The sequence below is a fragment of the Gigantopelta aegis genome, chromosome 12 (genome assembly GCF_016097555.1).
Source record: "Gigantopelta aegis isolate Gae_Host chromosome 12, Gae_host_genome, whole genome shotgun sequence".
NCBI classification, from domain to species: Eukaryota; Metazoa; Mollusca; class Gastropoda; order Neomphalida; family Peltospiridae; genus Gigantopelta; species Gigantopelta aegis.
In genome coordinates this window covers 13,794,619-13,810,081 of record NC_054710.1, presented here as the reverse complement: position 1 = coordinate 13,810,081, position 15,463 = coordinate 13,794,619, and the positions used below count along the sequence as shown (strand labels likewise).

General features: G+C 34.8%; 1 protein-coding gene across 1 annotated transcript in view; it reads left to right on the top strand.

Annotated features, from left to right (window-relative positions):
• LOC121385837 (deleted in malignant brain tumors 1 protein-like) overlaps positions 1-11,067 on the top strand; it is a 77,894-nt gene extending 66,827 nt beyond the window's left edge. Inside the window, exon 19 of the mRNA XM_041516626.1 lies at positions 10,963-11,067. Coding sequence (XP_041372560.1) covers positions 10,963-10,972 — 10 coding nt within the window. The 3' untranslated portion in view covers positions 10,973-11,067. The remainder of the gene's footprint in view (positions 1-10,962) is intronic.
• Positions 11,068-15,463: the final 4,396 nt, after the last annotated feature.

The window sequence follows — 15,463 nt, the reverse complement described above, 5'->3', positions numbered from 1 at the left end:
GGTGGGACTATAAAGCTGTTTATCGTTCCAGCCAGTGCACCACAACATCGATGGCCATTTGTATTATTTGGTGATTAATGTCCAACACATTACTGCAAGGAGATCTGGAATTCATCATCCTCAGAAAACTTTGAGTAATATATATATATATATATATATATATATTATATATATATATATATATATACATATATACATATATACCTACATACCTACATACCTACATACATACATACATATATATATATATATATATACATATATATATATATATATACATATATATATATATATATATATATAACAAAGGACTATACTATTCTTTCGTAATAGTATTGTCACCAGCATTAAAGGAGCATTGCTGAGTTTGCTGCATTGTAAGATGTTTCCGACAAATAAAATATTTCTACGATTAAACTTACATATTAAATATATTTTCTTGTTTAGAATATCAGTGTCTGTATATTCAATATGTTTCTGGTCGTCTTAATATTTGTAAGAAGCCGAAACTGGATTTTGTCTTCAAATAATTTCATAAAATATATTTTAGGAAATAAAATGAAATTGAACCTAGTACAAATATTAGAACGATCAGAAACACGTTTAATATACGAAAACTACATATCGATATTATTACCATAGTAAGTTCAGCATTCTCCATTATATCTATATTACTGGTGAATTGGATGTTTTTCAAAGTTAGAACTATGTGTGCTGCCCTACTCTTATTAACTACAGCAGTGCCTTGTAAAGCTATGGAGCTGCCATCGTTTCACTACCAAGCAGCCTCAACACCACAAACAGACTCATTTGTACTAACAGATCTCACAAACTATCACATTTCTGTCATGCTTGGAATCATCTCTGTCTTAATGATCACACTCATCATTATGTTAATTATCAAACAACGCCAGTCACCTAAACATTGCATAATGGTAGAAATTACTTCGGGTCCACTATGTATCACTATTCCTATAATGCCCTTGACCATGTGTCCATCCTAATGGTTAATCAAACCTCCTAACTATATAGACAATCTACAAACCTCGGGATATTTATTTCCTACACTAGGTGTTAACTGGCTTGGATTTCTTACAACGAACAAGCTCACAAACAAATCATTTGCACTCCCATCACAAATACGCATTTCATTCTTCACAGCTAGGAAGCTACGTAATCTCTCAGCCATTTACAGCCTATATTTTACTTCTCCATCATGGGTTTTTTAAAGTTATTGACCCAGAGTCCTCGGTCAATACATATTAAACGGCTAGCTCCTCACTACCTAGAACAGTGTTGACATGTGACATAGGGCAATACTCATGTATGTATTTAGTTAGTATTCAAATGTATATAAATATAGTATGTATGTATGTATGTAATTATGCATCTTTTTGTTTAGATGTATACTAGTATGTTCTTTCATTATTAATAACTTATTTTGGCTTTTGAGGACAAAAGCTATATGCCGCACGGGGGTACTATCACAGTGACATTTACCACCCGAAGGCAGACCTGCACAAAACACGTAACGCTGACAATACAGTGCAGCAATAAACAGAGTAAGACTTATCAATTAACAACCGGCGGCTAATTACGCCAGCAACGTCAATCAGCAATGAATACAGTAAACAAATTAACAGGGATAAACTTAAAGACGGCAGCTAGGTACGCCAATCAACTATACATTAATTAAACAAAATGAAGTGTTTATACTGATAGGCGACACACACACAAAACATTACCTAGACAGTATGTCGCCATTAGCAATATAACCTTTAATCAAGAAATAAGACGTTTACGTAACCATATGAATCGAGCTATATTTATGCAAGACGCAAATGTGTTTCAGACACACACATCTGATTCCGCAATAAAGGCGGTATACGCTCGATTCATTCTCTCTTCATTGTATAACTAGGTAAGTCATTTTAACTATATATTTCGTACAATGTTTATTTTTATGCAATTATTATCTATGTCAATCTCACATTCATGTGTATATATTTCTATGCTGTAACACATACCTTAGAATATAACAAGTGTTAATGGTTACACGCATTATGCGTTAGTTACACGCACGTATGGATGGTAGCATGCCTTATATATACAGTTGTTACTTGTTAATGGTTACACGCCTTATGCGCAACTTACAGAGCTGTTGGACCGACAGAAATGCATCATGCAAATCTATGTCCATTACAAATGTTCTGTTTAAAATGTTCTAATCTAAATGCTCACTCAGATGTAAACCACATAAATTGTCATAAATACTCCAAACATCATACCCAAGTCAACAACATTTCTAAACCTAAACGCAAATCGGAAAAACAAAGAGAAAATCTCAGTATGAATTTCGAAAATTTTGTGCTAGGCAACTACCATTTTCTAACTTAGGTGCTAAGGCTTTCACTAGCCCTGTCAACTTAAATAACCCACTAAAACAAGAACTCAATGCACTTAAGGACAAACAAAAGTGCAGTAGGGAAATAAACCAAGCCAGAAATCATTTTAATAAAACAACCAAAGATTTGATAGAAGCACAACTAACCATCCAGAACCAATCTGAGGAAATCAGTTCACTAAAAGCACAGCTAGAACAAACCCGTACAAATACAAAAGAACTCCAAGAGTCTAAAAAGGATGTAGCGTTGTTACAAAGTATAATAAATATTTTGACAGAAGACTTAAACGTTTCTCGTAACAGTAATGCAAATAATGAAGAGTATAACAAAATTGTGTGTCATGAAATGCAAACAGACATTGATGCTTTACATCAACAATCAACCACTTATTACAATAAGCTTGATCAACAAAACACTGAGTTAGAAAATCTTAGACGGGAAAATTATGAACTAGTTCAAAGACTAAATACATTGAGTAATACAACTTATCCACAACAGTACATAAGACGAGACAAATATCACCAACGGTAAATAACGACTCATTTGATTATTAAATGTTTTTTCAGAATAAATAATATAAACAGTAAACATATTAAGTTCATAATCTTGAGATACCTAAACTGATATTAGAAAGTAAGCTTGACATTCACACAGCCAAAACCATGTATACGTTTATACAGACGACAGCACCATCAGCATCAGTGCCTGGATTCGAACTCGAGATAAACAGCCTGTCAACTATAACTGCTTCAGACGACGTCAATGTTAACCAACTGACTCAACGATATTACGATACAAGCGAAAAACTTGTCTAATAGATGAAACAGTTTATTTGTGATACCACATTTCGGACGCGGGACAATTATTTCAAGCACTGTATATAAACTACCTTAACAAGTTTATTTCCTAGACACGAGGACGTGTCATTTCTTTCGGGCGGTGGATAACTGTCACAGTGCTAAACTTCAACTTCATAACAATACGGATTATATCTTTATTTTTACATGTGTATTAATTAGAATGAGTTAATTGGTAATCTGACGTCTGCCATGGTATCCACTTAGAGACATGCCAATCAAACCAATTAGTGTCAAGCACTAATTAAATATGTAACGAACAATATAATACAATGCAATTTAATTGTTGCCACGGGTATTGCAGGCGTCTGAACGAGTACACCTTGACAACTGTGTATTACATAGATACGTGTTTAGTATGCGTCTTATAAATAAGAACAATTTACCCATGAAAGACAGACTCGGGGAGAACAGATACTGTTCACATGCCTTGAAGTTCTCTCACAAAAGTACAAACTCTACTGGAAGATCCAAGAGAGAGTTTTGTAACATAATCAATGTCAACTCTATCGGGAGACCTGTGTGTCATTGACCCAAGAGTTCTGACTTGTATATTATCTGTATCACCATGTTGTTAACTTATTAATCACGTTTCATGTTTGGAAAGTACAATACAAGAAACTATATCACCAACTTGAGACTTCTGCTGTTCATTCATTTAACATTCATTCGTAAATTACGCTGTGTCAATTTAATTACAATCATTAAAAAGTCCCCGTTAGTCGATAACATCTTAAGAATTGCAGAAAACTCAATAATGTCCCTTTAACAATATTATAAGTTGTAGTAGCATCAGTAGTATTAATGGTGGTGGTAGTAGTAGTAATAGTAGTAGTAGTAGTAGTAGTAGTGGTGGTGGTGGTGGTGGTGGTGGTGGTATTATTATATGGTATTATTATTATTATTATTATCATTAGTAGTAGTAGTAGTAGTAGTAGTAGTAGCAATAATCGTAGTAGTAGTAATAGCAATACTCGAAGTAGCAATACTAGTAGTAGTAGTAGCAATAGTCGAATTGACTAATAGTAGCAGTAGTAGTAGTTAGTAGTAGTTAGTAGTAGTAGTAGTAGTAGTAGTAGTAGTAGTAGTAGTAGTATAAGAAATACTTGCATTAACAATAGTTGTTAATGGTCAGTTTCATGAAAATATTACGTATATCTCTGGAGTAGACCTAATTGTTCTTCTTTCTAACATATTAGTTCTATTTAGATATATGCTGCAAAAACTACTCGTTTGATGAGAAGCCGAATTCAACTCAGATTTTCTCTGAATTCTCTCTAAAATCTGGATTAATATGATACAGGAGGCAACTAACAGATATCAGATAAACGTTCAAAAAATAAAAATTTGGTAATTTTCATGAATAATAACTTAAGATACTGAATACAACTTGCACAACAGTGATCCATAATAATATACTGAAAGGCAAACAGTATTTCACAGAATATTTTCTTATCGAAATGTCATATCATATATATTAAGAATGCGTACAAATGGCATACTGATAACAACCGTAATGGATTTTATTCAAATCGGGAAAAAAATGAATAAAATGTATATGCCTCTCAGTATAGTAACGGTGTAACAGTCAGGTTGAATATTTCTGATCAACATCTTCATTATAATCATGTTGAGCTCTCTCGTCGGTCTTCTGAATCGATGTACAGCAGACGTGTCATGAATATACCTTTGTCTGAAAACTGAAAGTAAGATAATCACAGAATCAATGGTGATGAAAATAATCACATTTATGGTCGATACTGATTCTGATGATGATAATAATGTGGGGGATTTTGTTTTATTTACTTATTTTGCTTGTTTGTTTATTTTTACTATTTCTTTTTAACCTAGTAATCTTTTGTTACGCGAGGTGTCGGTAAAAAAAAAAAAAAAAACTAAAAAAAACAAACAAGGTGTAATCATCTGGTAAACAATACTTATACAAGCCGTTCAACAATTTAGTATTGTAAAGCTCTAAGGCTATCTTGTCGTCGCAGTATCGAACCACCTCTCGGTGCATCCATTCAGCTGATTGGGTTTTTTTTCTCTCGTTCCAACCAGTGCATCACAACTAGACAAAGGCCGTGGTATGTGCTTTTCTGACTGTGGGAAAGTGCATATAAAAGATCCCTTGCTGCTTTAGGAAAAATGTAGCGGGTTTCCTCTGATGAATACGAGTCAGAATTACTAAATGTTTGACATCCAATCGCCAATAATTAATTAATCAATGTGCTCCAGCAAAAACACTTTTTAAGGGTATCGTGTAAGCATGATCTATGACATTGTGCAGGGTGTGTGACTACATGCAACTACTTAAATGGAAGTATTATATTAGTGGAGAATGCACTTGAAAATAAGTTGAAAAACGTCAAAATTTCTTTTGCTTAACGACAAAACTAAAGCACATTGATTAATTAATCGTCGGCTATTGGATGTCAAACATTTGGTAATTCTGACATGTAGTCATCAGAGGAAACCCGCTACATTTTTCCTAATGCAGCAATGATCTTTAATAAGCACTTTCCCACAGACAGGAAAGCACATACAACGGCCTTTGATCAGTTGTGGTGCACTGGTTGGAACGAGAAAACTCCAATCATTTGAATGGATTCACTGAGGTGGTTCGATCCTGTGATGCATGCACCTCAAGCGAGCACCCAGCCGACTGAGCTAAATCCTGTCCATTAAAATAAGTCGAATCCTCCCCTAAATGGGATACTTGCCATTTTAATCTTGTTTGATTCTTGCTAAGGGCACTTAAACTACATTTGTTAAAGATACAATATAACATACAAACCTTATTTTAAATTTTCGTAAACGGTGAGAGTATCATATGGTGCTTCCTCGCTGTCCTCGACTGGCGAACATCCGCTTGCTGGTCCTTGTCCTGAAGGAGAAAACAAAATGAAAGAATTGCAACACCATTCCAGTGCATTCTTAACCATAGGCAAGGAAGGAAGGAAATGTTTTATTTAACAACTCACTCAATACATTTTATTTACGGTTATATGGGGTCGGACATATGGTTAAGGATCACACAGATATTGAGAGAGGAAACCCGCTGTCTCCGCTTTATGGGCTACTCTTTTTCGATTAGCAGTAGGGGATCTTTTATATGCACCATCACACATACAGGATAGTACAAACACGGCCTTTGTAACTCCAGTTGTGGAGCACTTGCAAGAACGAGAAATAGCCCAGTGGGCCCATCGACGGTGATCGATCCCAGACCGACCGCGCATCGAGCGGACACTTTACCACTGGGCTGCGTCCTGCCCAATAACCATAGGCATACGGTTTCCTATCTTTTTCTTTATTTTTTTTCATTTACCATAGATTGACACCCAATAGCCGATGTATTTTTCATACGTGTGTGTCGATAAGCATTCATTCATTAACTCATTCATTCATTCATTCATTCATATTTTTGTAGGGAACACGCTGATTTTTGTCCGAAGTAAACGAAAGTGCCCGCAACTGGACAACAATATTTTATTCTAATATCTAATATCGTGAATAGAATAATGAAAATGCATTGTTAAAAGTTTTCAGGTCAGCTCATTTTGGCTGAATGTCTCTATTGGTTTTATTTGAGGGGGGTGGGGGGAGGGAGGGGACAATTGACCCACTACATATTTCCATTAGTAGCAAGAGATCTTTTATATGTACCATTCCACAGGCAGGATAACACATACCACGGTCACATTAAACAAGTCTTGATGACATATAGAAATTCTTTGAGGATCTTGAACTGTTATTTTCATACTGTATCAGAGAGATCCTTCCCCATACTTAAAAGTGTCCCGGATATCCAGTCTTTAAATTGGGATGATGGTGGTCTCTGGGTGGTTTTCGAGTAAGACATTGTTTATATAATGTATGTTATTTTAGTCTGGAGAACACTCGGCACTTTTTAGTGATGTTGCAACCCATTTAAAGAAAATACACGCATATTGTGTATTATATTTTATTATGGTAATTATTATCTTTGAATACAATAAACAAATTGCTTGCACATACCTCGTTTTAGGTTTTCGTTAACTGTCACTGTATCGTATTGTGCTTCCTCGTCGCACGAAGTTCCCACAATAACATCCGTGCTGCTATCTGTATGGGAAATAAAACTATTAAACAAACAAACTCGCAAAATTCTAGCGCATTCCGTTACATGCGTTCCCACAATGTCATCCGTGATGTTATCTGTATGGGAAATAAAGCGAGTAGCTAGGGCCGTAGCTAGGAGGTTTTGTTGGGGGGTGGGGGAGGGAGGAGGGGGACTGAGTAGTTAATAGTCTAAAACTCCTTAAACGGTTAAGAAGATAATTTTCTTTAAGTTTCTATAAATTTGTCCAGTCCTGGTAGCGAGGTGGCGAGTAAATATAAGCGCTGCTTTCAGGGTTGAAAATTAACATGAAAACCAAGGTCGCCAGTAGGGCCAGTTGAACAAAAATCTTACTGGCCCTTCTCCAATTTAACTAGCCCTCCAATTATCACACTAGAATTTAACTGCAAAGGTAAAATTAAAACTATAGGGTTTTTTGTTGAATAATAACTCATGAATTGACGTTTTACTTCATAATGAATAAAGTAAAAATTTATATAATAACATGTTAAGTTTTAAACCCATACCAACTCAAATAAATAAAAAATTGAAAAAGAAATCCAGTATAAATAAACATGTTTCTTTACAAAGTACCATTAAATTAAACATTAAATCTCATGTTCAATGCATGGTAAAAAATAATGCAGTAGAAATTGACTAAATGTAGAACTGTGCATGCTTTAGTAAACTAGTTTGGAAGTGGCAGTCCTCTTTGTGGCGATGCAACAGGAATGGAAGAAACTTTGTGGTGATACAAGAGGGGTGAAATTCACAGCAAATGATTTCCTCGGGAGCGACTGTTCTCCTAGATATAGATCCATGGAATCATCCACTGTTTTGACAAATGCCCTTTCGACTCTGCTTTGTGCAGAGACACGTTCCTTCAGATTAACCTTCAGATTACCTTGGATGTTCCATCAACTGCCTTAAAAAAGAATTAACCTACGCAGTTTGTTTTAATTTACACTGCACGTTTACAAGCAATAAAATGTTATTTGAGATGGTATGGGTTTAAAACTTAATAAATTCATATGTTTTTTATATGAATTTTACCTTTATTCATTATGTTAGCGCTGTCAAAATATAGAACCTGTTCTAGGTCCTCTGCTGCCTGATCTGTAGTTCGCGCCAACATAGACGCGAATGTGTTTTGTCGCATTCGATTCAGTATCAGTGTGTTTCTTTTTTTAACTAGTACCATACTCGCCAGACACTAAAATCGATGGTCGCCCATCGGACTACCTTTGTAAAATTCTTAGTCGCCCTTAGCCAATAAAGGTCGCCACGGGCGACCGGGCGACTGCTAAGTTTCAACCATGTTATTTGGCACACTACAACCGTTATTGCTCTATTAAAGGGGAGATAAATCAGACCTACTCACCATGTTCATAAGTTGGGTTGTTATGTTGCATGGTTTTCTGTAACCTAGCATTTGGCTGGCTGAAATCAAGTATAAACAAGATGTAAATAACATAATGAATGGAATACATCTTAACGTATTATTACGTATAACTATGACTAGCAAATATTTAATTTTTAAAACATTTGCATCTACAATATAACACTTAGCAAAAACAAAGCAAAACTACAACTACTATTACTGCTACCACTACTACTACTGCTACGACGACTACTACTACTACTACTACTACTACTACTTCTACTACTACAAATACTACTACTGATGTTACTATCACTACTACTACTACTACTACTACTACTATTACTACCACTACTACGACGACGACTACTACTATTACTACTATTACTATTACTACCAATACTACTAAAACCACTACTACTACTATTACTACCACTACTACTACTACTACTACAACTACTACTAATTCAACAACAAAGTACATGTATTTCTGGTAACCCGCCCGACTACCAACTAACACCAATTTAAAGGCGTTATTTTTTGTTTTAATTTTCTACTACTACTATTACTATCACTACTACCACTACTACGACTACTACTACTACTACTACTACTACTATTACAACCACTACTACTACTACCACTACCACTACTACTACTACTATTACTACCACTACTACTACTACTACAACTACTACGAATTCAACAACAAAGTATTTCTGGTAACCCGATCCGACTGCCAACTAACACTAATTTAAAGGCGTTATTTTTTGTTTTAATTTTCTAATGCATTTTTAATTAAAAAACCCCACTAAAATAAAGCCAAACTCCCCCACGCACGGCCGAAAAAGAAGACAAAAACAATAACAACAACAACAACAACAAAAAGAAGAAGAAGAAGAAGAAGAAGAAAGGGATAAAATTTTGACATATTACCGGAAACAAACAATTTTAATTTGTTTCTAATACATGTATTATAATTAATAATAATAATAATAATAATAATAATCATAATGATGATGATGATGATGATGATGATGATGATGATGATAATAATGATGATAATGATAATAATAATAATAATAGGAGAAACAGACAGGAGAAACCCTACGCAATTGTATATAAGATTATAAATATGACGCATATTATTTTAATATTATTTTATTGTAATTTTAGTGACAGAAGTTGAAGGTGAGTGGTAAGGCAAAGTATATACTATGAAATAATAATGAAACAAGAACAACAACTACGTCAACAATGATAATAACAATAACAATAATAATTACATCAACAACAACAACAATAGCAATAATAATAATTCCATATCGGAAGATATAATACACAGACACTAGTAATTGTTATCAAACAATTTAGATTGAATGCTATCAATACCGGTTGTATTAAACCAATATTCAAGCCCATATTTCATCACCTTTCAGTACCCCTGCCCCCCTCCATTCTCCATCCCTGCTTATGATGTCTTTGTGACGAATGATAGTACTGACAACTGAGCTATTTTAAGCATTATACACCTAAAGTTCCTGAATTCGTGAGATGTGTTTTGTTGTTGTTTGTTTTTGTGTCTGTGTTAATGTTTGCTGTTATTTTTCTCGAATAGTATGCGGTTTCAATGACAATACTTGTCAGGTCGAAACTCACAACTCTGCAGTTTACCTTGAATCATATGTAACATCTTCACTGGCTTTTTCTGTGGAAAAACACAAACAAATGAAAATAAAAATACAAATAAAACGATTGGTGAAACATTTTATTACAAGCACATTATCCATCCTCTCTCTCCTTTCTGGCCTCACAAATTGTCCCATGCCGTTGCTGGGACTCGAACTTGTAGCACCGAATCGACCGCAAATTTTAGACTAACCACGATGCGTTCTGAGGTATCCAGACACCCATAAAAAGGATGCTGTTAATCTCAACCACATGCATGGGGTCTACAATACTCTCTCTCTCTCTCTCTCTCTCTCTCTCTCTCTCTCTCTCTCTCTCTCTCTCTCTCTCTCTCTCTCTCTCTCTCTCTCTCTCTCTCTCTCTCTCTCTCTCTCTCTCTCTCTCTCTCTCTCTCTCTCTCTCTCTCTGTGTGTGTGTGTGTGTGTGTGTGTGTGTGTGTGTGTGTGTGTGTGTGTGTGATGAAACAACGGTCTCGATTCTTTGTACATTTCAATTCATTTCATACCTTTAGTTTTTCTTCTTCGACAGACCAAAATAGTGACAACAAGAAGCAGAATCAAGATGATGAATCCTAATCCACTGCCTACTGCGACTGCTACAAGGTTCAGTTCATCAGACACGCCTGGAATTAAATACACGTTTATTATACTGATATATTTTGTTTGTTTGTTTGTTTTGTTTAACGTCAGTACTAGAGCGCATTGATTTATTAGTCATCGGCTATTAGATGTCAAACATTTGGTAATTCTGACATATAGTCTAAACTGTTTCACCTCAAGACATGCTGTATTTGTATTAATCCAAATGTCCCTTGAGTACCTAAATACGCCAAAATGCTTTATTCCAACAATCAGCCTAAAACAGCTATTGTAGGGAAATTGCAAAACTATTATTGGTGTTCCATAAGTATTATAGTTATAATTGGCGATATCATCGATGATCCCTATTATAAATCTTAGTATTTTGTTTTTATTTCTTGTTCAGGGTTCTTAAAATTGCTTTTGTCATGACATTTTTGAAGTTGCTTGAGGAATACCTTCAGAAAGTGTCAAAAGATGGTTATCACACTTGCTTACTGCGTTACTTAGTTTTTTTATAAATAAATTTATTGTTTCATATTATGTAACCTCATGCTGGGGGTATCGTTAAACATTCATTCATTCATTCATTCATTTAAACACATATAAATTACATGTTTTATTTTTGTTACCGTTTTTCATTTTATTCAAGGGTGACTACTCTTATTGTGATTCATTTATCCGGTCAGTTTTGTATAGCCACTCATATTTTATTGATATTTTAAGCATATGAAATGTTAGTAATTAAAACACTGTTTTAATTAGCAGCATGATAACAATGGCAATGAGATCAGGATAGTATGTTTAATATTGTATTTCTATACTAGGCAAAGCCGAACTATCATTTTGTCAGTATCATGACTGGTCCCATGTGGCACTGCCTTGTGTTTCCCTATTACGTAGACACAGTTACTTGATTTAATAGAACAATTCTTTGTGAATGCTTTCAGTTAAATTCCCTTTTCAGCTGATGCTAATTAAATTACTTAGATGGGAAAGTAGACATTTAAAAGGAAACCTATTTTTGTTAGTGTCATCTACTAATTACCTGCTGTCAAAATCTTCTGTTCCTCTGTGAAGTCTTTGTATCCATATTTGTTAAACGCCAGAACTCGCAGCAAGTATTTCGTCTTTGGGTGTAGATCTGGTATCAGAATAGTGTGCTTTGTGCCGATGCCTCTTTCAGAAAACATTTCAGTAAAATTCGTCCACTGCGATGTTGCATCTCCTCGGTATTGTACAAGAAACATCTGTGCTGATCCACCATTGAATTCCTCTACCCAAGTTATAGACACAGCAGTTGGACTGATGCTGCGTGTGCTGATGTTAGAGGGAATACTTGGTGTACCTCGGAAAAAAACATAGAGTGTATTCGTTTAGAAAGGAGAAGTAAATGACAAGCATTAACTCTGATCAGGGAATCCTTAGATAATTTACAAACATAATTGAACTATGGTATCAATACTAGTGTATAATTAAGGAAATTTAGAACTATAAAATTTGATAACATAACACAGGTTCATTATAAGCAGTGTGTTCATATATATATAATATATATATATATATATATATATATATATATATATATATATATATATATATATATATATATATATATATATATTAAATACACGTAACTTAGTTTGCGAGATACAACGTTTATATTTCACATACGATTAATTTTCAGCACAACAACGATGATGGATTTAACTAAATTGGTAATTTAAGCAAAACAGTGTAAGCAAACACTGTATAGCGTACACTGGCTCACAAATAGGGTCGGCGGCTTTACTCTCAGAATACATTAATAACACCTACTGTAGACTATTAGCAAGAACTCTTTACTTCTAGATACATCTGTGCCAATATTCTTTGCAGTACACGTGTAAGTATTATCCGACTGACTCATGTTGATGCTTGACAGTGTTAATATGGATCTGAATGTGATGTGTTGACTCCCTTGTGTCCAGTAATAGTGGCATGGTGGATGACAGTCAGCAGCACACGTCACAGTCAGACTCTGTCCTTCTGCTACAGACCCAGGTGGCAGTGGACTAAGTGTAACAGAGTCTGGACCAACTAAACCAAATATAAATGGCAATGTTAAAGGCAAAAGAGAAAACAAACAGACACAAACACAAACACACACACACACACACACACACACGCACGCGCACACACACACACACACAAATAAACACACAAACACACGCGCGCACACGCACACACACACAATACCCCCCCCCCCCCCAAAAAAAGCATACAAAAACATTCCTCATAAAAGGAAACAAAACGAAAAAAAGCAATCACAAAAAACAACAAAGACACACAAACAACAACAAACAAACAAAACAAAAAAGAGAATAGAAAAACAAGTAAAACAAAAACAAACAGTCAGTGACTAATGATTCAAGGTAATAACAGAACACCATTCGCCCTCCTAGATATGTCATCCGTTTCTTAAAGGGACATTCCCAAGTTTGCTGCAATGTTTAAGATGTTATCGACTAACAGAGACTCTTTAACGATTGTAATTACATATCAAATTTTTTTTTTCTGCATACAATATTAATGGCTGTATATTAAACGTGTTTCTGATCGTTCTAATATTTGTACTAGGTTAAATTTTATTTTGTTTTCTAAAAAATCCAGTTTGGGCTTCTTACAAATATTTAGACGACCAGAAACACATTAAATATACAGACACTGATATTCGAAACAAGAAAATATACTTAATATGTAAGTTTAATCATAGAAATATTTTATTAGTCGGACACATCTTACAATGCAGCAAACTCAGGATTGTCCCTTCAACACTCTAGTCACTTTATAAACTTGGACTGAATTGTATACTTAGAACTTTCATTTAGTCAACTGCTTGAAACAAACTGTGAAGCTCCGTCAGATCAGTTTATAACACAGCACTGACATAATACAGTATCATAATCTGTGACAATCTTAACTGTTAACATGTAAACTTACTGACGAAAACACATATATAGTTTCTCCAATTACATCTTTCGACTAGTGATGGTGAAATGGAAAATGCACAATATGCTACTCGGACGATATATGTTTCACTATTTATTGATGTATAAGTTTAACGATGAAAGATCAATGTGTTAAATTTGTTTTAAAATATTGTTTAACTGAGTGTTCTCAAACATCAGTTTAATTGCAAACGTGCCCAGTCTCAAGCTCGCCGCGGTAGGACCAGTCTGTTTCACCTGAGTCACTACATATTCGACTGCTCGACTTTGGCGTTCTCCGTTTTGTTTGTCAACGAAATGGAAAATGTATTGGGATGTATGCAGTCATTGGGACTGGTAGAATGCTTAGAATCGTCTCGTTTTGACAGCCTGCACCACCAGGGTGGATTCTTTTTGTTAAAGGGACATTCCTGATTTTGCAAAAACTTTTAATATGTTATCGACTAACAGAACCTTTTTAACGATTGTAATTACATATCAAATATATTTGTGTGCATAAAATATAATTAGCTGTATATCAAACGTGTTTCAGATCGTTCTCATATTTTTACTAGGTTAAATTTCATTTTATTTGTCTAAAATATTACTTTTTCGTACGTACGAAACTATTTGAAGACAGAATCCAGTTTGGGCTTCTTACAAATATCAAGGCGACCAGAAACACATTGAACATACAGACACTGATATTCTAAACAAGAAAATAAATATATTTTTTATGTACGATTAATCGTAGAAATATTTTATTAGTCGGAAACATCTTACAATACAACAAACTCGCCTCCACGTGTTTGGCGACTCTTATGACGGCCATCCATTTAGTAGAACGCCACGGTTCTTCACATGTTGTCTATACCTGTACCAGACAATCCAAGCAGCATTAAAATATTGACCGTCCCCCGCTAAGGAGAAATTGAAAGCCGGGCCAACTCCCACTACTCTTTTCTACACTTTCCGCACACTACTACACCTCTCACACCTAATGACTGCCACTATAGGGTTTTCTTAACGGGATGCAACCCATCTGGGGCCTAATTCACAAAGGTCTCTTAGGCTCTGCTAGACAACAAATCATATTTTTTTCAAGTTTTTAGCATTGCACTGCGAGATCGCACAGTTGTCGAATCACAAATAGGCAGCAAATGACAAAACATCAAATTTTGTTTGTAAATATTTTAAGGCGTCACAGTGCCAATATTCTTGGAAAACCTATACTTATGAATTTTGCACAATACAGAGCAGTTTAAAAAATAATAATTTATAACTTCAGTTTAATGCAGAATCTCATATAATTATTTACACCTTTGCCTATCAAATATGATATGTTAAAATTTAATTCACTTACTGTAAGCTCATATTTTTGTGATTGTGGGTTGGATGAGTGTAAAACATTAAGCACGTAAAGTTTCTGGAGGCTTTACATGTATAGTGGCATGATTAATAGCAATTATCTAGATCTTCAAC